The following is a 25,861-nucleotide window of genomic DNA, read 5'->3' as shown; positions in this document are numbered from 1 at the left end:
TCGCCCACCCTTGCCACTCATAAGAGAAGGGAGGAAAGTGAGTGTTGCTTTGAACATGTTGCGTGTGTTGTGGAGACCAGTGTAATGCTCGGAAAGATTATTTCTGAAGAGATGGAAAATAGCACCATAAACGGCACCGTAAATCGCCATTTGGCTGCCAGTGCACGCACTAGTGAAGTAATTAGCCATATTCCCCTGCTCTTTTGGCCATTGTCATGCAAAATAGACTCCTTGCAATTATTTGTATGATTCCATTTTGAGAGTTATTGCTGAACCTATCAACAACACCGTTGACGCACCACATTCCAATGTAGACGGAATGAAAATCAAAAACATGGCAGATGCTGGAAATTTGGACTAAAAACAGAAAATGCTGGCCTGTCACCCAGTATGTTAGGTGGCATTTGTAGAGAGGTCTTGAAATGTTAACTGTTTCTCTTGTCGCAGACCGGATGAGTGGTTTGAGCATTTTTTTAAATTTCTGGTTCCAGTATGCAGCCACTGAGTTACCTTTTAGCCATTTCATCTCCCCTTCCAATTCCCATACTGACCTATCCTCCTCCTGGCTCCACAAGTCGCAATTTCTCACACCTGCTTTTATTTGTGGCCTTTGTTCCCACCATCTGCCCAACAACCAACCCCCCCCCTCACCTGTGCCCACCTATTACCTGCCACGCTTTGTCCTGCCTCTCCCCTCTTAGAGCTTTCTTCTCCCACCCCCCCAATCTGAGGAAGGGTCCCAACCCAAAACATCACCTACATCATCGGTGCCCCGCTCCCTGCCATGGATGCCCTCCACCGAAAACGGTCTCTGAGACGGGCTGGGAAGATCATCAAAGACCCTTCACACCCCAACCATGGACTGTTTGCCCTCCTCCCATCAGGTAGGCGGTACAGGAGCCTCAGGTCACGTACTAGTAGGATGAGGAACAGCTTCTACAACAATACAATCACATTGCTGAACTCGGAGTCCCGCCGATAGATTTCTCCGGTCCCTCCGTCCCCACTGTTTAATTATTCTGTATTTTTTGATTATTCTGTATCTTCTCTCGTTCTATTTTTTTTTTAATTTCTTTGTGCACAACTACTACGGACTGACGCAAAACTGCATTTCGTTGTACTCATACTATTTGTATTTGTGCGATGACATTAAAGTTGAATTGAATTGAATTGAATTTAAGAAGGAACTGCAGATGCTGGAAAATCGAAGGTACACAAAAATGCTGGAGAAACTCGGCGGGTGCAGCAGCATCTATGGAGCAAAGGAAAAAGGCAACGTTTCAGGGCCGAAACCCAAAGGAAATAGGTAACGTTTCGGGTCGAAACCCGAAGGGTTTCGGGCCGAAACATTGCCTATTTCCTTCGCTCCATAGATGCTGCTGCACCCGCTGGGTTTCTCCAGAATTTTTGCATACCATCACCTACCTTTGTTCTCCATTGATGATGTTTCCTGACCTGCCGAGTTACTACAATCACCTTTTGTGTAAACTAGCATCTGCAATTCCTTATTTCTACTTTTCTCAAATATTGCATTGACCTCGTTACAGGATTTAGCATCAGATCATTCATTAAAGACCACTTTAGCTTGAGGGTTGAAATCTTATTTTCCATAAAATTATTCACCGAGCTTTCTTTTTGTCATTGAAGTTTGGTAAGTGGTCATCAATTCAACCCAACCCTCTCTTGTGGTTGGATACAATAGACAATAGGTGCAGTAGTAGGCCATTCGACCCTTCGAGCCAGCACCGCCATTCAATGTGATCATGGCTGATCATCCCCAATCAGTACCCCGTTCCTGCCTTCTCCCCATATCCCCTGACTCCGCTATCTCTAAGAGCCCTATCTAGTTCTCTCTTGAAAGTATCCAGAGAACCGGCTTCCAACGCCCTCTGAGGCAGAGAATTCCACAGACATTGCTTAACACAACATGGAGACGGCTTTAACAAGTAGATGCACCTGAGCGTCGGGAATAAGATGATCTGTTCAACCAAAATGTTGCTATGTTAAAAAAAAAAATTAGATGATCACAAATGAAATCCAGGTTATAAAACAAAAGAATAATCAAAATAGAAACCGTCAAGTCTGAAATTGGGTTACTGCATGTATTGCATTTTACTATTGCCATTTGTAGCGAATTATGCAATAGACAATAGGTGCAGGAGTAGTCCATTTGGCCCTTCGAGCCAGCACCGCCATTCAATGTGATCATGGCTGATCATCCCAAATCAGTACCCCGTTCCTGCCTTCTCCCCATATCCCCTGACTCCGCTATTTTTAAGAGCCCTATCTAGCTCTCTTGAAAACATCCAGAGAACCTGCCTCCACCGCCCTCTGAGGCAGAGAATTCCACAGACTCACCACTCTCTGTGAGAAACAGTGTTTCCTCGTCTCCGTTCTAAATGGCTTACTCCTTATTCTTAAACTGTGTGTGGCCCCTGGTTCTGGACTCCCCCAACATCGGGAACATGTTTCCTGCCTCTAGTGTGTCCAAGCCCTTAACAATCTCACCGAATTGTACCCAACAAGTTCTTACTCTTCCAATCTCCATCAGCACCAACCAGAAATTGTACAAATGATTTGCATGGTGATACCCAACAGAAAATAGTTCTTTGCTATCTCCAGAAGGAAATAAACTGTGCCTTTGGATAACCAGATAAGTATCATCAGCAGCTGATGCATAATATGAATGAATTTTAAAATTGCTTCTAGTATTTTAGTGCCCAAGCACGTGGAGTCATGAGTACTTGCGATGAAGCACAAAGCTGAAGAAACCGCTTCACGCAGAAGAATTGTGAGTGGAATTTATATTTGTGGTAGTTAAGGCGGAGAATCAGTTTTGATCGGATTGTGTCAGAGGTAAAAGGAAACGCAGTGTTTAAGAAACATTTAGACAGGTACATGGATGGGACTGGGGTATTTAGAAACATAGAAAATAGGTGCAAGAGTAGACCATTCGGCCCTTCGAGCCTGCACCGCCATTCAATATAGGAAATAGGCAACGTTTCGGGTCGAAATCCAAAGGAAATAGGTAACGTTTCGGGTCGAAACCCGAAGGGTTTCGGGCCGAAACGTTGCCTATTTCCTTCGCTCCATAGATGCTGCTGCACCCGCTGAGTTTCTCCAGCACTTTTGTTTACCTAACATAGAAAATAGGTGCAGGAGTAGGCCATTCGGCCCTTCGAGCCTGCACCGCCATTCAATATGATCATGGCTGATCATCCAACTCAGTATCCTGTACCTGCCTTCTCTCCATACCCCCTGATCCCTTTAGCCACAAGGGCCACATCTAACTCCCACTTAAATATAGCCAATGAACTGGCCTCAACTACCTGTGTTTAAGAAGGAACTGCAGATGCTGGAGAATCGAAGGTACACAAAAAAAACTACCTTCTGTGGCAGAGAGTTCCAGAGATTCACCGCTCTCTGTGTGAAAAATGTTTTTCTCATCTCGGTCCTAAAGGATTTCCCCTTTATCCTTAAACTGCGACCCCTTGTTCTGGACTTCCCCAACATCTTCCTGGGAACAATCTTCCTGCATCTAGCCTGTCCAACCCCTTAAGAATTTAGAGGGATATGGGCCAAAGACAGGCAGGTGGGACTAATGCAGATGGGGGCATGTTGTTCCGTGTGGGCAAGTCGGGCCGAAGGGCCTGTTTCCACGCTGCATGACTCTACGAATGAGTGAACATGGTGGATAAGTGATGAGATCTGGATGCTTGTGAGGAAAGAGGATTTCCAAGCTGCGGGCTTAAGTTATGTCCGAACCCATTATTGAATTATTTTTATTACTTTTTAACCAACTCGAGCATTTGTATTTCCTTGACATTTCCATTAAAAAAAATGTCCATATTCTTCCAGGGAAATCCTTCAGCTGGATCTTACGCAAGGGGGCAGAGCACCTGTTTAAGGCGGCTGCCAAGTGTACCGAGAGATTTAGCAGTAACCTGGACGCTCGCACTGCTAAATCGGTCAACGTCGCGGCCATTTTATACCTGAAAAATTAGATCATCGTATTTTAAATTTTACTGAGGCAGTTCGTGGAAAGTTCTTTTCACATTCGGTGAAAATGTGAGTGAGAATCTAGGTGTTTCAGAAGGGTGCAAGTTAATTCAGATTCAGATTCAGATTCAAATTTAATTGTCATTGTCAGTGTACAGTACAGAGACAACTCACCAACTCAACCCTTTCATTCTTTGATAACGTTTGCTTGAATCTAAAACATTCAATGCGAGTGGCCAAATAAATCTAAAGCCTGCTGATTCATACAACAAAATCATTTTACTGACCTTAATAAGTTGCTCCGCAAGAATGGATACTGATTACACACTCTGTATACAAAACTGTCATAGGTAGACAAAAGTGCTGGAGAAATTCAGCGGGTGCAGCAGCATCTATGGAGCGAAGGAAATAGGTAACGTTTCGGGACAAAACCCTGAAGGAAATAGGCAACGTTTCGGGTCGAAACCCTTCCGGGTTTCGACCCGAAACGTTACCTATTTCCTTCGCTCCATAGATGCTGCTGCACCCGCTGAGTTTCTCCAGCATTTTTGTCTACCTTCGATTATCCAGCTGTTGCAGTTCCTTCTTAAATACAAAGCTGTCATACATGATTAAGTTTAGACATGGAACAATGCAGCACGAGAACAGGCCCTTTAGCCTTCAATGTCCATGCCCAACATGATGTCACTTATCTCCCTGCACATAACCCATGTCCATCCATTCCTTGCGCCCGAAACGTTGCCTATTTCCTTCCGGGTTTCGACCCGAAACGTTACCTATTTCCTTCGCTCCATAGATGCTGCTGCAGAACAAAATTATTTGTCTTCTGAAACCGCTGGTATCATGTGATCGTTGCCAACAATTTGTTGGGCCGAATGGCCCGGTCCCTGTCTTTTCTTTCTATTGATTTCCCTGCTTCCTGCACCTGTCTTGTCTCGCTCCTGTCATAAAGTTTGCACATATTGTCTGCCTTGTGTACTCAGACATGTGGCAGCTGGTTACCAGCCATCCCAGGAGAGTGGGAACAACCCACAGAGCAGCTGGCTGGGCAGGGCTGGATCCTCCTATTGTTTCCGAAGGAGAAGTCTTGTTTTGAGGATGACAATCGGCAATTGTATAATTGCTACCAGCAAAATTGCTGCCAGCACTACTAGTTTTTAAACATTGGCCCCAGCAAGATAAAGCTGCTGGAATCTCACCCAAAATTAACAAATTGCAAATTGCATGAATGGTTAGAGTCAATGAAGACATTGCAATTTATGGTACCATTACTTTCAGATTCAGATTCAATTTTAATTGTCATTGTCAGTGTACAGTACAGAGACAACGAAATGCATTTAGCATCTCCCTTGAAGAGCGACATAGCAAACGATTTGAATAAAAAATAAATAATAAGTGTCCGGGGGGGGGGGGGGGGGGGGGGGTGATTGGCAGTCACCGAGGTACGTTGTTTAGTAGAGTGACAGCCGCCGGAAAGAAGCTGTTCCTCGACCTGCTGGTTCGGCAACGGAGAGACCTGTAGCGCCTCCCGGATGGTAGGAGGGTAAACAGTCCATGGTTGGGGTGAGAGCAGTCCTTGGCGATGCTGAGCGCCCTCCGCAGACAGCGCTTGCTTTGGACAGACTCAATGGAGGGGAGCGTGGAACCGGTGATGCGTTGGGCAATTTTCACCACCCTCTGCAGTGCCTTCCGGTCGGAGACAGAGCAGTTGCCATACCATACTGTGATGCAGTTGGTAAGGATGCTCTCGATGGTTTGTTTGATTGAGAAAACTTGAGGCTGGGGAATGAGTATATAGTTACCATCAACGAGTTTTACTGTTTTTATTCTTTTTTAATCTAGGTTGGGTCAAGTTCCTCTGGTATCATTAATATTAGTTAGGGTTAGGCTTGCTTATGAGACAACATTAACACAATTATCTTCTCATTCCGCTCTTGGTTATGAATAGCAATTGTGTGCATGAAACCTGGCTGATTTTTATTTTGCTTCACATTGAGGAATGGTTCAGTTATTAAGAGTATTGATTGCGGAGGCAACAGTACAAAACCCACTGTGGCAGCTCAGGAATTTAAATGCAAGTAATGAAATAAATATGAGAGGGAAAGCTAATATTGTAATGGTGAGCATGAAGCGGTTGCATTGTCATAAGAACCACTGTGGCTTACTAAAGGTCTTCAGGTCAGGAAATCCGTCATTCCTTCCTCCCCTGCCTGTGTGTGTGTGTGTGTGTGTATGTGTGTGTGCTGTGACCCACCTCCGTCAATGCGGTTGACTCTGAACTGCCCTCCGAAATTGGAAGAATCGGCGATGTACAATAAATTGAAGCCATCACAACAGCCACATCCTGTGAAATAAAATATGTCCGTACCCTCAACTCTTAATAGTCGAGATCAGACAGCTCCAAGCAGACTGGGAATGCAGATGACATCTTTACTCATCAGCCCAAACTGCAAAGATTTTATTTGCGTTCTTCTTTACTGCCTCGCTGGTATTATTTGAAGTCTGTATGCACTATATTTGCTCGGATAAAGGTAATTCAATCCATGTCTAGATTCTGGGAAATAAATTATCCTGACTTTAAACAAATACATGTCCATATATTAAGTTTCCCTTTGTACCTGTTTCTTGTCTCTTGTTGCACAGGATCAATAATGAAAGTGCCTCAACTTGTAACACTGAATGTTATAGTAATGGAAAATAACGAGTCAGCAAAGAACATAAAACTTTTTACCTTGTAAAAAAACACATGAATGCCAAAAGCAATATTGTGTTAATATGAGACTGAGTCCATTTTCCTGTCTTTCTGCTTGACTGACCTGATACCAATATTGCTGGGGTCACAGACTGTGTGGAAGGCTGTCAAAGTATACAGCAGACAGACACAATGTGCTGGAGTAACTCAGTGGGACAGGCAGCATCTCTGGATAGAAGGAATGGGTGACGTTACGGGTTCAGACTAGTCGGGGGAAAGGGAAACGAGAGATATAGACAGTGATGTGGAGAGATTGAGAACAAATGATCTATAAAGCATATGGTATGCTTGCTTTCATAGGTTGGGGCACTGAGCATATGCATCAGGAAGTCGTATTGCAGTGTGATAGGACTTTGGTTAATCCACCATTGGAGTATTGCGTGCAAGTCTGGCCGTCCTATTGGAAGGATAAGGAGTTTTTGGAAAGCGTGCAGAGGTTTACCAAAATGATGGCAGACAAAAATGCTGGAGAAACTCAGTGGGTGAGGCAGCATCTATGGAGCGAAGGAAATAGGCAACGTTTCGTGCCGAAACCCTTCTCCAGAATGATGCCTGGATTCGGGGGTATCACCTGCAGGGAGAGGTTGGACAGGCTTAGATTGGTTTCTCTGGAACGTGGGGAGACCTGATCGAAGTATATAACATTATGAGAGGCATAGATAGGGTAGACAGTCAGAACCTTTTTTTCCCCCAAGATGGAAAAGTCAATTACTAGAGGGCATTACTTTACGGTGAGAGGAGCAGAGTATAAAGGAGATGTGCAGGGCAACTTGGTTACTCTGAGGACGGTGAGTGCCTGGAACACGCTGCTGGAGGTTGGTGTTGAGGCAGATACAATAATGGCATTTAAGAGACTTTTAGTTAGACACATTGATGTGCACGGGTTGGAGGAATATGGATTATGTGGAGCAGACTTGGCATCATGTTCGGCACAGACATTGTGGGCCGAAGGGCCTGTTTTGTTCAACGTTCTATGTTCTAAAAGCAGGACTTTAGAATAAGTCATCGATGCAGGCTCCGCTTTGTTCTGTACCTTCTCATACCTCCAGTGCCCCCCTCCCTGTCTCTTAAACTGATGAAGAGTCTCGACCTATTCCTTTTCTCCCGAGATGCTGCCTGATCTGCTGAGTGACTCCAGCATTTTGGGTCCAGCAGCTGCAGTTCCTTCTTACACTTTATAATACATTTTCAGCTCACTGCAAACAGAGGTGTTATGCTGGTTTATGGGATGTCTTGCAGTGATACACGGGCTGAAGCGGGAGTTCATTGTGTCTTGCACAACTGTAATTCCATGGCTGTTTTCAATCCACATTGATTTGCACAACTTTTAGGTATTATAACCGAAAATAAGTTTCTAAATTCAATGTAGCTAGTTAAGTGGTTTCTCTTTTTGAATCATCTATTTTCAGCAGGACTTCCAACTCTCCTGTGGATTATTAAGAGAAGCAAATTTGAAAGAAAAGAGATTTTGTCTGCAAGTTGTGTTGAGTGCGTAATTGTTTTTGATTTTTTATTCTTCTTTTCTTGCAGAACAGTGCAGATCAGATTGGATTCCAGGTTGGTGGAGGTCTTACTGCCCTGGAGCAGATCCTTCACGTTGTGAATGCTGTTTCCAGTCCTAACATTGCTCCTCGGATTCCAGTCAAGTTAGTATTGCCTACCAAGGCCGTTTGCTTACTTTTAAGAATGAGCGGTTCTTTATTGCTTGTTTTTCTGTATAAGCGAGGAAACGGGCAGAGTTGGTATCTTGGGATGCAAGTCCATAACATGCCAAAAGAGGCAACACAAATAAATAGGGTGGTATAGAAAGCATATGATTCACTTGTCTTTTTTAAGTTTAAGAATAAGGAGTAAGCCATTTAGAACAGAGACGAGGACACACTTTTTCTCACAGAGAGTGGTGAGTCTGGGGAATTCTCTGCCTCAGAGGGCGGTGGAGGCCGGTTCTCTGGATGCTTTCAAGAGAGAGCCAGATAGGGCACTTAAAAATTGCGGAGTCAGGGGATATGGGGAGAAGGCAGGAACGGGGTACTGATTGGGGATGATGAGCCATGATCACATTAAATGGCGGTGCTGGCCCGAAGGGCCGAATGGCCTACTCCTGCACCTATTGTCTATTGTCCATCATTGAGAATAAATGTTGGCAGGTCGTGTTGCAGCTGTATAAAGCAGTTATTACGCCACATTTGGAGATCTGATCGCCGAAAAAAAAAATGGGGAGGCTTTGGAGAGGGTGTAAATGAGGTCCATCTCACCACTAGCAAACATCTTATCATTTTATATTGACAAATCTTGATTTAATTCTTTCAAACTACTGTTTGAAAGTCTGCACAGTCTGTTTGGGTGTATTTCTTGGGCCATTTACACCAACTACCTAAATGGACTCCAGTCAACTTCTCTGTGCCCATGTCCAGAAGGCAGCAACAGTGTCGGGTAATTCCCGTGTTGTTAATTCCTCGGCTGCTTTGATTTCTTACTTCGAATGTTGACGCTCATAAAATTGTACGAGGTACTTGTTTTTGTTGCAGTACCGGACCGGGGAATTGTAAATGATGTTTGAAACATTGCTGAACCTCCACCAGCTATACGTGCAGCTGCTGACAACCTCCCTTATGACTCTTAATCCTAATAGATGGGGAAGTACTTCTGGATTTTGCTCCCCCCCCCCCCATCATATACCGTGCTAAATGTTTTAAAGTGGCTGCACTAATCAGCCTAAGTGGTGTGCTGCTTAATTCCTGGAATATTGCATCAGTAGCAGCTTTTATATTGGCTTCATGTGGTGATAATGCAGCCAGCTTCTTCAGTACAGTATTCACACACCCAGTGTAATGTTTGACCATTATCCTTAATGTATCTGGCAGGTTAATTTTGTGATCGCCACAACTTTACAAGACCTGCATTAATATTCCTGTAACTTCAGAAAATAAATAAAGGGTCAATTAAGTATTCACGACTTAATTACGCTGTAATTTCCTTTGAAATGTCAATGCACCTCCACTTCCACCGTTTTGCACCTGCATAGATTTTATTCACTGTACAGCTATCAAGCAAACCCCCTGTGAATTAGTGTTAATTGGCAAATTCGCTTCCTAAAACGCTGAGCCTGTTTTCTCCATTAGCATCCATTCTGATCAACTGAAGAAGGCTCTCAACCCAAAACGTCACGTATTCCTTAAGGGCCTGTCCCACTTGGGCGAGATCTGGCGAGTTTGCCCTCGACTCGTACTCGCAGCATGGTCGACATGAGGTCGTAGGAGGTCTTCGTAACTCTCCTTCGTGCTCGAGAGTGGTCTCCGCGTACTCGAGGCCTCAGCTAGGTCGCAGCGTTTTTTTCCATGTTCCATGTTAAAAAATGCCCACGAGTAAAAAAATGTTGCCATAGAAAATATCAATACTTATTTTATTCGTAGGATTAGTCGTAGTAGGTTGGCACGTTAGTCGCAGGTAATCGAGGGCAGTCGAAGGTAGTCGTAGATAGTCTTCATCATAGTTGAAGGGAGTTCGAAGGAGATCAATGGAGCTCGTCTTCACTCTCCACTATTCGGTGTCCAATTTTCCCGAAGTTAGTCGTAGCTGGTCGAAGCTGGTCTTCAACATAGTTGATAGAGGTCGAAGGAGGTCTTCAACATGTCATTTTTTCAAACTCTACCAATCTCGCCAATTAGGTCGCCCAAGTGGGACACCCTCTTTACTATCCAGAAATGCTGCCTGACTTACTCCAGCATTTTGTGTGGTAATTTTCTGATCAACATCATAGTCACTTGTAATGTCATCTTCTTGTGCATCGGGATGCTGGGTCTTGATCCAAAATGTTCAAGATTCAATTTAATTGTCATTTGGACCCCTTGAGGTCCAAACGAAATGCCGTTTCTGCAGCCATACATTACAAACAAATAGACCCAAGTCACAACATAATTTACATAAACATCCATCACATCGCTGATGGAAGGCCAAAAAAACTTATCTGTCCACTCCACTCTCCCCCCACCCCCCCCCCCATGTCAGAGTCAAAGTCAAAGCCCCCGGCTGGCGATGGCGATTGTCCCGCGGCCATTAAAGCCACGCCGTGTGATGCAAGGTCGCACACCGGGTCTTGGTGTTAGAGCCCCCGGCGTGCGCTCGCAGAGTCCCGCGGCCATTCCAAGCCGCGCGGGGCGGTGCTGTAAGGCCCCGCTGCAGGAGCTCTTCGACCCCGCAACTCGGGCGGGAGAAGTCGCCGTTGCGAGAGCCCTGAAAAGCGGTCTCCCTCCAGGGACCCGCGGGCTCCCGGTGCCGCCGTCCGCCAGACCTGCAGTTGCAGCCTCCGAATCTCCGGAGGTCGGGCCGCAGCAGCAGCAGCGCTCCACCACCGCTCCACCCGCTCTGGACTCGGCCAGCTCCGCGACGGTGAGGTGAGTCGTCGGCACCAGAGTCCCCGGTCTTCTCCTGTTGGAGGCCGCTCCTCGTTGCAGCCCCAACGACAACGGAGACCCGACAAGAAAAGGTCGGGTCTCCCGTGCAGGGAGAGATTTGTCCAATCCTCTGCCTGACCCACTGAGTTCTTCCAGCCGTTTGTTTTCCTGCTCCACCATACTCCAAGTGCAGTCCAGCCAACATTTTCTGCAGCTGCAGTTTAATGTCCTAGCTCTTATTCTCAATACCTTGACCTATGAAGGTAAATTTACCAAATGTCTTCACTACCCTATCCGCCTGTTTCCCCACTTTCAATGAACTAAGGATTTGCTACCCGAGGTCCCTCAGTACATCAGTGTTCCTCAGGTCCCTGCTATTTACTCTGTATGTCTGAGCATAGTTTAACTGCACAAAACGCATTACGTCACAGGTAGACAAAAGTGCTGGAGAAACTCAGCGGGTGCAGCAGCATCTATGGAGCGAAGGAAATAGGCAACGTTTCGGGACGAAACGTTGCCTATTTCCTTCGCTCCATAGATGCTGCTGCACCCGCTGAGTTTCTCCAGCACTTTTGTCTACCTTCGATTTTCCAGCATCTGCAGTTCCTTCTTAAAAACATTATGTAAAGGTGATTCTGTTTGCATTGGTCACTGATGTACCCTCTGCTCTGTCCCATTATGTTTTGAAGCAGGTTCCTTTGCATTTGCAGGAGGATTTGCGTACTAGCTTGGGATAATGTGTAATAGTAAGGTGGATTCTGTAAATTCCATATATCAAATGAACAGGGAGAGGGAGAGAGGGGGAGGGAGAGGGAGGGAGAGAGGGAGAGGGGGAGAGATGGAGAGGGAGGGGGGGGGGAGAGGGGGAGAGAGAGATTGTCCAAATGAAATTCTCATCAGTTATCCCCCCCCCCCCCCCCCCCCCCCCCCCCCCCCCCCAGGATATCCTCCTTGAGGACTAACATGATGCTCTACCTGGTCAGTGATGTAACATCCCCCTCTGCTTTTGCACCTCTTCTATCATACCTTGCACATCTATACCCTGGCTGGGACATTGAGCTGCCAGTCCTACCCTTGCCTCAACCACCTCCCCATTGTTGCAATAATATCATCATCCCGTGTTCTAATCCATACTCTCAGATCATCCGTTTTACCTGTGAGGCTTCTTATATTAATCCCACATTACTGTACTGCGCTAATCCCAACTTTTTATTCTCTTTATAGTCTCTTCAGGTTCTACATCTCAGCTACATGCTCGGGCCAGTTCACAGTGGGCAATTATCCCATGCACCTCTGTCAGGAAACAAGGCCCCTGAAAGAAAGCCACACAGTCACAGGGTGAACGTGCAAACTCCACACAGACCCAGTTAATCATGTATTGTCCTTCTGCTTCCTGGTTAGCACGCAACAAAAAGCTTTTCACTGTCCCTCGGTACACGTGACAATAAACTAAACCGGAACTGAACTTCCAGTAACTTTCCATTCTCTCAACCTCCACTTTCTCCCTCATTTCTCGCTCGTTCTTGTGGATGTATGTGAAGCAGTCCCTGGAGGATCAGCTGCTCAGCTGTCATCCTCAATCTGTTCTCTGCAGACGGACGGTCTCGGTTTCCTTTCCAAGCTGCGGGCTTAAGTTATGTCCGAACCCATTATTGAATTATTTTTATTACTTTTTAACCAACTCGAGCATTTGTATTTCCTTGACATTTCCATTAAAAGAAATGTCCATATTCTTCCAGGGAAATCCTTCAGCTGGATCTTACGCAAGGGGGCAGAGCACCTGTTTAAGGCGGCTGCCAAGTGTACCGAGAGATTTAGCAGTAAGCTGGACGCTCGCACTGCTAAATCGGTCAACGTCGCGGCCATTTTATACCTGAAAAATTAGATCATCGTATTTTAAATTTTACTGAGGCAGTTCTTTTCACATTCGGTGAAAATGTGAGTGATAATCTAGGTGTTTCAGAAGGGTGCAAGTTAATTCAGATTCAGACTCAGATTCAAGTTTAATTGTCATTGTCAGTGTACAGTACAGAGACAACTCACCAACTCAACCCTTTCTTTCTTTGATAACGTTTGCTTGAATCTAAAACATTCAATGCGAGTGGCCAAATAAATCTAAAGCCTGCTGATTCATACAACAAAATCATTTTACTGACCTTAATAAGTTGCTCCGCAAGAATGGATACTGATTACATACTCTGTATACAAAACTGTCATAGGTAGACAAAAGTGCTGGAGAAACTCAGCGGGTGCAGCAGCATCTATGGAGCGAAGGAAATAGGTAACGTTTCGGGACGAAACCCTGAAGGAAATAGGCAACGTTTCAGGTCGAAACCCTTCCGGGTTTCGACCCGAAACGTTACCTATTTCCTTCGCTCCATAGATGCTGCTGCAGAACAAAATTATTTGTCTTCTGAAAGCGCTGGTATCATGTGCATTTTCACCATGTTCACACCCTATATCATTGCACCAGAATTTGTGTGTGTTTTTTATTTAACATGAATGACATTTTGTGGTCACCTACACACTGTCTTTCAGATATGGTCTCATCAATCACCCCCTATCAGTCTGAAGAAGGGTTTCGGCCCGAAACGTTGCGTATTTCCTTCGCTCCATAGATGCTGCTGCACCCGCTGAGTTTCTCCAGCACTTTTGTCTACCTTCGATTTTCCAGCAGCTGCAGTTCCTTCTTACATACAAAGCTGCCGTGCGTGATTAAGTTTAGACATGGAACAATGCAGCACGAGAACAGGCCCTTTAGCCTTCAATGTCCATGCCCAACATGATGCCACTTATCTCCCTGCACATAACCCATGTCCATCCATTCCTTGCATCCATATGCCTATAGTCTTTTAAATGCCACTGACTTATCTGCTTCAACCACCATCCTCGACAGTGCGCTCCAGCACTCATCACTCTGTGTGTAAACAATAACCTGCCCCACACATCTACTTTAAACTTTGCCCTTCTCACCTCAAACCTATGCCCTCTAATATTTAAATCTTCCTTCCCCCAGAAAAAAATTCGGACTGATGTTAGAGGCCCAGATGCTGTTTATTCGAATCCAACTTTGTTGCCTTGTTAGTGGCAATGGTGATGTCACAGTTTGGGCCAGGAATCAGTGAATATTTTTGGAAAGGGGCTGGCTGGTATTTGTTTACTTCTAAAGGAAATGTAGAAAAATGTTGCTTTTTAAATAACATCACATTGAAACTTCTTTAAATGGGGCATACATTTTATTTATTTTTGAAATGAAATGATCGGTTATGTTGGCAGACAGGATAGCTATTGTTGTGTATGAAGGAACTGCAGATGCTGGTTTACACTGATGATAGGCACATGAGGTGTTCCACACTAGAGCATCTGAAATGGCCTCATTCTTTAGGGAACGGGGGTTCCCCTCTCCCATCATAGATGAGGCCCTCATTCGTGTCTCCTTGGTACCCCGCAGCTCCACCCTTGCTCCCCCTCTCCCTAGTCGCAACAGAGACAGAGTCCCCCTAGTCCTTACCTTCCACTACATCAGCCGTCGCATACAACATATAATCCTCTGAAATGTCCACCACCTCTAACGGGATCCTACCACTAGCCACATTTTTCCCATCTCCACCCCTTTCTGACTTCCGCAGAGACCCTTCCCTCCGCAACGCCCTGGTTATCTCATCCCTTTCCACCCAAACCACCCCCTTTCCAGGTACCGTCCCCACAACCACAGAAGATCAAGTGTTCAAGAGAGTTTTATTGTCATGTGCCCCTGACAGGAAGATGAAATTCTGCAACGACTGTCGCTATACCTCCTCCCTCGACTCTGTCCAGGGACCCTGACTGTCCTTTCAGGTTAGACAGAGGTTCATTTGCACCACCTCCAACCTCATCTGTATCCATTGTTCAAGATGCGGACTCTTATACACCAGCGAGACCAAACGCAGACTGGCCGATCGTTTTGCAGAACACCTTCACTCAACCTGCCTGAACCTACCTGATCTCCCAGTTGCTGGGCACTTTAATTCTCCTTCCCATTCCTACACAGACCTCTCTGTCCTCGGTCTCCTCCGTTGTCAGAGTGAGGCTAAACGCAATTTGGAGGAACAGCATCTCGCATTTTGCTTGGGCAGCTTACAGCCCTGCGGTATGAATATTGATTTCTCTCACGTCAGGTAGCCCAGGCATTCCCTCTCTCTCTATACCTCCTCCACCCAAGTCGCGCTAGTTTCTTATTGTCACCCTACAAACAGCTAACAGTGGCCTGTTTCCTTTATCATTGATACTTTCACTTGTTCTATATCTCTCCGCATCACTGTCTATATCTCATAGAAACATAGAAAATAGGTGCAGGAGTAGGCCATTTGGCCCTTCGAGCCTGCACCGCCATTCAATATGATCATGGCTGATCATCCAACTCAGTATCCTGTACCTGCCTTCTGTTCATACCCGCTGATCCCTTTAGTCACAAGGGCCACATCTAACTCCCACTTAAATATAGCATCTCTCATTTTTTCCCTTATCCCTAACTAGTCTGAAGAAGGGTCTCGACCCGAAACGTCACCCATTCCCTCTCTCCAGAGATGCTGCCTGTCCCGCTGAGTTACTCCAGCTTTTTGTGTCTTTATCTTCGGTTTAAACCAGCATCTGCAGTTCCTTCTTACACAGTAATATCACTAGTTCATTGTACTAGAATGTTGATGATGGAAATACTGGTTATAGGCTGATGAATGGTACCCCGCGGGATTCCTAAGTTCACATGGCTTTCAATGAGATATGGTTTCCTTGTGTGGCCTGTAATTGGGTCCAGCTCTGGGGCAGAACCCAATTAGTTTGATTCAAGTTGGGGAACTGGGCCCATGGCAGTGTCAGATTTGTTCAACAGGTCTCCAAACTTACACAGTTTGCCTCTTAAATGGCAAAGCCATGAGTGACATCTCTCAGTATGTAGCTATTACCGACCACCAAATGAACTCGTTTTCCCCGGCTGTGATTGTAATGGGACAGAACCCTGCTCCCCTTTTCTGGTGGCCTGTTATAGTTGGTGAAAGACATAAAACACTGCGATCAACTGTAGGCAGGATTGTTCCCTCTGGACAGAACCAGCACTCACCAGTTTAAAACCATCTGGGGACAGACAAGAGTATGTGGAAACAAACCCTGTTAAGTGATGGTGGCAGCTGCTGAATAAAGATCAAAATGTGTGTCCAGGCTAGTGCTGCTGGGTCTATTATATTAATCCAAACTTCTTACTTTATTATAGGAAATATTTTATTGGAAACCTATAAAATCCTGTCTTTTTTTCTTTTTCTCTTTTTTTTTTTTTTTTTTCTCTTTTTTGTTTTGTATGGATTTATTGACATTTGATCTGTTCAATTAATTTAATCAATCTCTGTAAAGCACTTTGGTTCAAATACTGGTTTTGTTGAAAAGTGCTATATAAATAAACATTATTATTATTATTATTATTATTAAATGGAGTAAACTCAAAGAAAAAGAGAAATCAAAGTATTAGTGGTTTGATTTTGATTTTGATTTTGGCAGTTCATGTTCTGCCTGTACATTTGCAGAATTATGTATAAACTCTTCCAATTCAATGAAAAATCATGTGATTTTTATTTCATAGGAACCTTTGGATGTGGCTGCGGTTTGAATAGTTTTTCCAGTTAATTCATCAACTGATCATTGCTTACATTTTTTCATTATTCAACATTAAACAAGCCAATTTGGTCGTTCATGGCAACTGTATAATTAGCGTTAAACATGCAAGCCACAGTTCCTAAATACTGCATTGAAGTGAGAGCTGGCTCAAGTGGAGCTCAAACTTGCAGTCCTGTGATTCTACTGGTTAGTGATACCAGTTGACCCAAACTACCTTGTGGATAAGGGGATCAGGGGGTATGGAGAGAAGGCAGGTACGGAATACTGAGTTGGATGATCAGCCATGATCATATTGAATGGCGGTGCAGGCTCGAAGGGCCGAATGGCCTACTCCTGCACCTAATTTCTATGTTTCTATGTTTCTAAAACATTTAAAAAAAAAGCTAAAGTAATTAAAGTCACAACTGTGACAAGTGTGAGATTCTTGCATTAAATGTTATTTTAATTAGTCTTATCCAGTCCCTCAGGTCCAAAATACACAACAACCCATAGTTTGGGAAACATAGAAACATAGAAATTAGGTGCAGGAGTAGGCCATTCGGCCCTTCGAGCCTGCACCACCATTCAATATGATCATGGCTGATCATCCAACTCAGTATCCCATAGTTGAGGTGACATTGGTGTTGACTGAGACAATACGAATAACATAGACACAAAATGCTGGAGTATCTTCGATGTAAACCAGCATCTGCAGGTCCTTCCTACACAATAAGAATGGGTTATTGTGGTAAATCGAAAGATGCGCACCTCTTTCTTGAGTTTGGGGCAAGGTGAACTAGGACCAACTTGAAGATAGACACCTGAACCTACAATTAGTGCCATTCACACGCATTAGAAAGTTGTCTAGTTCCACCGTACTGAAATCCCTCTTCATAGTGAACACACCATCTTTTTTATAAAGTGGAAAAGCTGCAGTTTATTGTTCTCATTTTGTCAAAACTAAAAAAAATAAGATTGTGAGTGGATGAATTTTGGATATTCGAGTGGCATGGAATTTCAAAAATAAATTTAAAGATTATTCTTAGAGGGCAACACGGTGGCATCGAGCTACTGCCTTACAGCACCAGAGACCCAGGTTCGATCCTGACTACGGGTGCTGTCTGTACTGAGTTTGTACGTTCTCCCCGTGACCTACGTGGGTTTTCTCCGAGATCTTCGGTTTCCTCCCACACTCTAAAGACTTTCTGGTTTGTGGGTTAATTGGCTTGGTGCAAATGTAAGAAAAATGGCCCCTAGTGTGTGTATAGTAGTGTTAATATGCGGGGATCGCTGGTCGGTGCGGACTCTGTGGGCCGAAGGGCCTGTTTCCACGCTGTATCTCGAAACTAAACTACATCGCTGTATGCAAATCTGTCGCTATGTATGATAATTGCATATATTTTTCTTGCCTGTGAAAGAAAATACATCACTGATTTCTGTTGTGGGGATCAGGGGGTATGGAGAGAAGGCAGGTACGGGATACTGAGTTGGATGATCAGCCATGATCGTATTGAATGGCGGTGCAGGCTCGAAGGGCCGAATGGCCTACTCCTGCACCTAATTCCTATGTTTCTATGTTGCAAACCTTTTATGTAGTTGCTGTCAGGATGGAGTGGGAGTCGGTGGTTTTCCAGTCAATTCCTCAACTTCAACTGCTTTTTTATCAATATCTTTTCATTTTACTAGTTTTTTTTATATAAACAGCAGCTAGCTGAAGGAAAGATGGGACTAACGTTGCCTGCTTAAGCACATATCAGCAAAAATCATTACAGCAATACCTAATTAAATTTCTTAAAATTATAGTGCTTAACATAATATTTTTAGGCTTAGCTGTGATTTGGCAAGCAGCAAGATCCCAGATAATGGTGAAGTAATTGCTTCAGCCTGTTTGGTTGAAGGAGGAATATGCAGCAGGATTGTCGAAGAGCCCTTTGGTCTTTTAGTATTATAGGATTGTCTTTGTCGGTGTGGAAAACGGCATCTCCGATCAGCCGATGCAGTCGCCATATTTCACTGAAACGGCAGCTTAAATGATGAGACTGAATCTTAGAATTTACCTTTGAAATCATAACTATTTTGAGCAAAAATCCTACTGAAACCAGACCAGTACAATGAAAAACAAATCTAAACCAGTACCAGAATTTGAGCAGCTCCATTGTGTTCTTATTTCAGGGAGCAACTTAATTTCATTTAATATTTGGGTGAAAAATTGCTTCATATAAATATTATATATTATATTCTGCTTAATTTACAGTGACCGTGTTGAGAATTGGGACTTATTCATGAGAAGTTCAAGATGCATGAAAAGGAAGGGGTACTTTGCGATTGTCATTTAGGACGTCATTTTAGGGCTTGTATGCAAATTGTGACAGTTGACAGCTGTTATTACTCTAATAAGATTAAAGTGAAGAAATTAGTTGTACTGACTTTAATCTGTCATTTAGCATTGGAAACCACCTGGGGCCAGCCTTATCCTGTTCACGCAGCCTCTCCATGTTTGCTTTAAACCGGGTCTGCCACAGGGAATGGGGCTAATGGAGGCAGACGGACACCTAAGACTTCCCCAAGCGCTTTATTTTGCTAATTGAATCACATTTTATTTTGTTTCCCCTTCAATTTTAAGAATCACTTCAATTGCCTCTTCTGACAGCCCCAAGTCTTTTCTCATCAGGCCAGGCACACTGTATAATGTAGACATTCTTGAAAAACCTGTTCACAAGATATAGGTTGCACTTGCAGCATGATCTTTGCTATGTTTGTTGACCTCTGCCCTGCAAAGGTAACAATGAGCCTTCAACTCGACCATGTGATCAAGCCTTTCACAAGCACTTAACTGAGAATCAAGTTGACCATTTTCCATTTTGTGCCATATCCCAGTGTCAAGAAAATAGATAGCTGGTGTCCAGTATACCTCAACATGCACTACCTACATACTTATAAATGGATATAAATGCAAAAGTTTGCACTTGTCCAGTGTGTTAAGCTTAATGATTGTCCAACTACAAGTTAGAGGATGTGAGAATACAAAAAAAGTGCTGGAGTAACTCAGCAGGTCAGGCAATATCTCTGGAGAACATAGATAGGTGATGTTTTGGGTCAGGACTCTTCTTCAGATTCAGCTGGATTGATTGAGACGGGACATATTTTAATTAATTTAATTTAAGTTTAATAAGGAATATTATATTAATTCTGCTTAGATAAAGTTAAGTCCACACACCAGTATAAGCTGCAAGCAATATATTAATAGTCATTCTTCAGAAGTGCATATGTCCTGTAGCTGAATTTCTAATGCTGAAGCGATGTTTAATACAGCTGGAAAGTGGAATATTAGAACTAGTAAGAGAGGTTTAGAGAGATATGTGCCAAATACAGGCAAATGGGACGAGCTTAAATAGGGCATATTGGTCGGAATGGAGGAGTTGGGCTGAAATGTTGTATTTCCATGTTGTGACTAAGACATAATTAAGTAACCATTGCTATCGAGAAATGAGGCCATGGTACATATTGACATAATATGTCATTGCATTCATTTGAAATTCTAAGCACATTGTTTATTTATCCCTGTTGAATTATTAATCACAGTTCTTTACATTAAAACATTTACATTCATTTATTTCTCTTTTCAAGCTTGTTTGACAGTAAAGATCCACTTCCATGTAACTTGTGATAGCCATCATCCATTATGATCATTTAGCCTATTTGAATTTCTAACTATTTCAATGTGGGATGTACTGCTTATCTAGTCCTAAATTTCTATGTTGTAATGCAGCCTTTTGGTAGTTAATAGAATGCTGATCTAGAAATCTCCAACAAAAAAGTTGTTTGAATGTCCTTTATAGGACAACAAGGGAAGGGCTGATTTTCAGCATATTATTTGCATTAATTCAAGAGATTCAAGATTCAAGAGAGTTTATACATGGTAAATGGTAGGGAATTGAAGAATACAGTTGAACAGAGGGATCTGGGTATAACCGTGCATAGTTCCTTGAAGGTGGAATCTCATATAGATAGGGTGGTAAAGAAAGCTTTTGGTATGCTAGCCTTTATAAATCAGGGCATTGAGTATAGAAGCTGGGATGTAATGTTAAAATTGTACAAGGCATTGGTGAGACCAAATCTGGAGTATGGTGTACAATTTTGGTCGCCCAATTATAGGAAGGATGTCAACAAAATAGAGAGAGTACAGAGGAGATTTACTAGAATGTTGCCTGGGTTTCAACAACTAAGTTACAGAGATAGGTTGAATAAGTTAGGTCTTTATTCTCTGGAGCGCAGAAGGTTAAGGGGGGGACCTGATAGAGGTCTTTAAAATGATGAGAGGGATAGACAGAGTTGATGTGGACAAGCTTTTCCCTTTGAGAATAGGGAAGATTCAAACAAAAGGACATGAGTTCAGAATTAAGGGACAGAAGTTTAGGGGTAATATGAGGGGTAACTTCTTTACGCAGAGAGTGGTAGCGGTGTGGAATGAGCTTCCAGTGAAAGTGGTGGAGGCAGGTTCATTGGTATCATTTAAAAATAAATTGGATAGGCATATGGATGAGAAGGGAATGGAGGGTTATGGTATGAGTGCAGGCAGGTGGGACTAAGGGGAAAAAAATTTGTTCGGCACGGACTTGTAGGGCCGAGATGGCCTGTTTCCGTGCTGTAATTGTTATATGGTTGTTATATGGTTATTGTCATGTGTCATTGGATGATCAGCCATGATCATATTGAATGGCGGTGCAGGCTTGAAGGGCCGAATGGCCTACTCCTGCACCTATTTTCTATGTTTCTATGTCCCTGATAGGACAATGAAATTCTTGCTTTGCTTCAGCACAACAGAACATAGTAGGCATGACTACAGAACAGATCAGTGTGTCCATATAATTGCTGCTTCTTTTGAAGAATTTATGCTCAATACACTCATGGCCGTGTAGCAAACACCAATCCAACTCAATTTACAAGTTCTCAGACAACACCACCATCGTGAGCCAGATAGCAAATAATTACGAGATGAAGGTCAGCAGGGAGATTGGGAATCTCGTAAACTGGTGTCAAAACTACAACCTCTCTCAATGTCAGCAAGACAGAGGAGATTGTGATTGACTTTCAGGAAGCGAAGCACTACACACACCACTATATATTGATGGCTCCAAAGTAGAGATGGTCGAAAGCTTCAAGTTCTTAGGAATAAATTCCACCAGCAATTTGTCCTGGACCAGCTACATTGAAGCAATGGCCAAGAAAGCACATCAATCCCTCTACTTCATTAGGAAGTTTGTCATTCCCAACAACCCTCACCAACTTCTACAGATGCGCCAACAAAGTATTTCATCACAGCATGATTTGGGAAAGGCTCCGTCCAAGACCACAAGAAATTGCAATAAGATGTAGACACAGCCCAGACCGTTACACAAACCCACGCCCCTTCCATTGACTCCATTCAAACTTCGTGCTGCCTCGGCAAGGCCACCAGCATAAACAAGGACCAGTCTCACCCCGGTCACTCCCTCTCCTCCCCTCTCCCATCAAGCAAGACGTCCAGAAGTTTGAAACCTCCAGATTGAGGGGCAGTCTCTTCCCGCCTGTTATGCAACTGAACGATCCTCTTACCAGCTAGATCGTGGTCCTCACCTCTCATCTACCTCATCTGAGACCTTTGAACTATTTTTAATCGGACTTTGTCTTGCACTAAATGATATACCCTTTATCCTGTAACTGTACACAATGGTCAGCTTGATTGTAATCATGTATAGCCTTTTCCTTGGCTGGACAGCTCGTACCAAAAACACTTTTCACTGTACCTCGCTACATGTGACAATTATAAACTAAACTAAGCATTAACCTCAGAATTTGAAAGTTCATAAATACAAATGAAAGGGGGAGGTGTTTTTACACACTGTTATCATTACGCATTGATAAAAGATGACTGAAATTGTTTTTATATAGTGCTTCACAAGTACACTGAGTCCCTAAGCTCCTCTCAGTAATCTCATTATTGGAACGGAGAATCACTCTAATTACGCGGGGGAGGGGGGGGGGGGGGGGGGGGGGGGGGGGAGACAGTGGGGGAGCAACCAATTTTACGCACATCAGAAAAAACTAAAGGAATAAATGATCAGATAATCTCAAGATAGTATTATCAAGATTTCACCTAGAAACGAATATTATTTTATGAATAATTTGGGATGGGCATAATTGCTTGAGTCTGAAGAGTGAAACCACTGTGTGATCGTGTGTTACATCTTAATTCAGGCCTTATTCCGGAGCTTTGAAGGCAATGTGTAGGCGGTACAGGAGCCTCAGGTCTCGTACCAGTAGGATGAGGAATAGCTTCTACAATAATACCATCACATTGCTGAACTCGGAGTCCCGCCGATAGACTTCTCCAGTCTCTCCGTCCACATTGTTTGATTATTCTGTATTTTTATTTTTATTTCTATATTGCACTATACTATGGACTGACGCTAAATTGCATTTCGTTGTACCCATACTCGTATTTGTGCAATGACATTAAAGTTGAATTGAATTGAATTGAGATGCTGCTTATACACCAAAGATAAACATAAATTACTGGAGTAACTCAGTGGGATAGGCGTCTCTGGAAAGAAGGAATGGGTGTCCCTCAGACTGAAGAAGGATCTTGTCCCATTCCTTCTCTCCAAAGACGCTGCCTGTCCCGCTAAATTACTCCAGCATTTTGTGTCTATCTTTAAAGATACAGGTTTAATCCAGACTAATGCTGAGCAACATGGATAGGAAAAGTTTAGAGGGATTTGGGCCAAACGCAGACAGGTGGGACTAGTGTAGATGAGGCATCTTGGTCAAGTTGGGCTAAATAGCCTGTTTCGGTGCTGTGTGACTCTATGGCCGAGCATTGAGGGAGTGAAGTCTTGTTGGTGATCTTGCCTTTCATTTGAGACATTAAATGTCACCCATCTGTCCTCTTGTAAGTTTGGAAACAAGGGAGAGTACATGGAATAAATTGTCGAACACTTCCGTTAGAGTTCCCAGGTATATTTTGCAGATGCACAAGAGAAAAAAGGGAAAATAAAAACTGACAATATTCAGCAGCCAGACAGTTTCTATGAAGTGAGGAACAGATAACAAACTAATGAAGTCTTTGACCCAAATTATTAGCAGCTCACTTCCCTCTCTTTGCAGATGCTGCCTGAACTATTGAGTTTTTTAATAGCATTTTTGGTTTTACATTGTCATTGTTTTTTGAGATCTTGCCATGTTCACATTGGCTATGCTGTTCCATATTTAAGTACTCTATTGATTGTTATGTTCTCTGAGATGACTAGAGATCATAAAAAAACTTTGTTTAAAACAAATGCTATTTTTTTTTGTGTTCCTTCCGTTGTAGTTCCAATGCTGACAAAGGAATTAGCTGAACTTTGCATGTTAGAGTTCTTTTAGTTTAGTTTAGTTTAGTTTAGTTTAGTTTAGAGATACAGTGGGGAAGCAGGCCCTTCTGCCCACCGAGTCCACACCAACCAGCGTTCCCTGCACATTAACACTATCCCACACACACATTAGTGACAATTTACACTTATACTAAGTCAATTACCTACAAACCTGTACATCATTGGAGTGTGGGATTAAAACTAAGATCTTGGAGAAAACCCACACAGGTCACGGGGAGAACATACAAACTCCGTACAGCACCTGTAGTCAGGATCGAACCTGGGTCTCCGACGCTGCATGTGCTGTAAGGCAGCAACTCTACCACCATGCCGCCCAATTGTGCATCCATTTTAATATATACCGTCAAAAATGTTCTTATAAATTGACAATCTAAGGTTTCATGGTGTTATTTTGTCTTATGATATGTCACAGAATCTATAGAGTTTGCAAATGAAAGGTTAATCAACTGTTGAATTAAAATGTGGGGATTTAAAATGCTGCTCACAATTGTTAGCAGGGCTATGGAATGGGACTGTTCATTTAACACATGTTTTAGTTTGCATTTGGATAGAGATCTTTTGAAGCTTCTTGGCAAGCATGTAACAAAGTGAGTCATCCAGAGGAGATGACTGTTATTTCATTGATTACCAATACTGCGTTGGCAGACCTTGGCAAGAGTAGCTATGGAGTCAAATGGAAGTTTAGTCGAAGGAGGGCAAGATTCGCCAGGGCCGACACTCTTGATCATTATCAAGTAACCTCAAGAATGATTGAAATTCTGGGTATTGCGTAAGATCAGGGCTGATATGATGCTGCTACAGTCCGATATCTTGGCGGCACCCATTCTACTCCCTAACTTCACATTTCAGGAATTTGAGCATGGCACCAGAGAACATTTGATATCAGTGGGACCTTATGTTGTGGATTGTCCAAGGATAAATCATTTTAAAATTGATCTCATCGTGATCGCAATGGGACTTCATCCCACTACTGTAAATGCATTCAAATGATAAGATGGCAGTATTGCAATGTGGAATGAAGATGGTGACGAGAAATGTAAATATGTTTCATCCAACATGACCTCACCTAATTCTGTTTTTGTCACTTTCCAGATCCCTGTGCAATGTGATTCACGCGTACTGCTTTGCCTGCAATGGCTGCTATGACAACTGCTACTATGTTCTGTTCAGTAACAAGATCACCTTCTTAATTGAACTGCTGATGCATCAGTTAACGGTAGGAGTTGGTACCTACAGCTGTCTGCCACTGATGTATTTTTACGGGTGCTTGTTAAGTTGCTTAAAAGCTGTATGTGTAAACTATGCAACTGAGCCTTCATTGGGAGCTCGCCTCCAGTCTTCAACTTTGTTCATTTTGAAAAATATCTCATTGATTTCAAGCTTCAAAATATTTGTATCTGATGGGGGAAAAATAATGTGATCGTCGTTGTCGGAGATTGGGTGGCACTGTCAGTCTCTTCCTATTTACATCTCTGTTAAACGCGGCACGTTCAACAGTAAATCGCCTCTTGGATCTTCAGCAATAAACACGCACAGATGCAGTAGCGGGGAAAAGAGGGAGGGAAATATTACTGAAGATTAGCCACAAGAGAGGTGATAGTTAAATATGGCATCCCAGGAATGAGTGGGATAACGTATGATGAGCGTTTGAATGTACTCGCTGGGGTTTAGAAGAATGAGGG

At 43.4% G+C, this 25,861-nt stretch overlaps 2 protein-coding genes across 4 annotated transcripts in view; both read left to right on the top strand.

The window, feature by feature from the left end:
* Positions 1-25,861, top strand: part of etfa (electron transfer flavoprotein subunit alpha) — a 226,477-nt gene that overhangs the window by 31,788 nt on the left and 168,828 nt on the right. The gene's annotated exons all lie outside the window — the stretch shown is intronic.
* The window catches only part of scaper (S-phase cyclin A-associated protein in the ER), a 234,954-nt gene that overhangs the window by 146,937 nt on the left and 62,156 nt on the right, over positions 1-25,861 (top strand). For all 3 annotated transcript variants that reach the window (XM_055662538.1, XM_055662537.1, XM_055662536.1), the window contains 2 exons: positions 8,282-8,397; positions 25,272-25,395. In XM_055662538.1, coding sequence (XP_055518513.1) covers positions 8,282-8,397; positions 25,272-25,395 — 240 coding nt within the window. The remainder of the gene's footprint in view (positions 1-8,281; positions 8,398-25,271; positions 25,396-25,861) is intronic.

Source organism: Leucoraja erinacea, chromosome 36 (genome assembly GCF_028641065.1).
Source record: "Leucoraja erinacea ecotype New England chromosome 36, Leri_hhj_1, whole genome shotgun sequence".
In the NCBI taxonomy this organism is placed as follows: domain Eukaryota; kingdom Metazoa; phylum Chordata; class Chondrichthyes; order Rajiformes; family Rajidae; genus Leucoraja; species Leucoraja erinaceus.
This window is presented reverse-complemented; position numbering and strand designations above follow the sequence as displayed.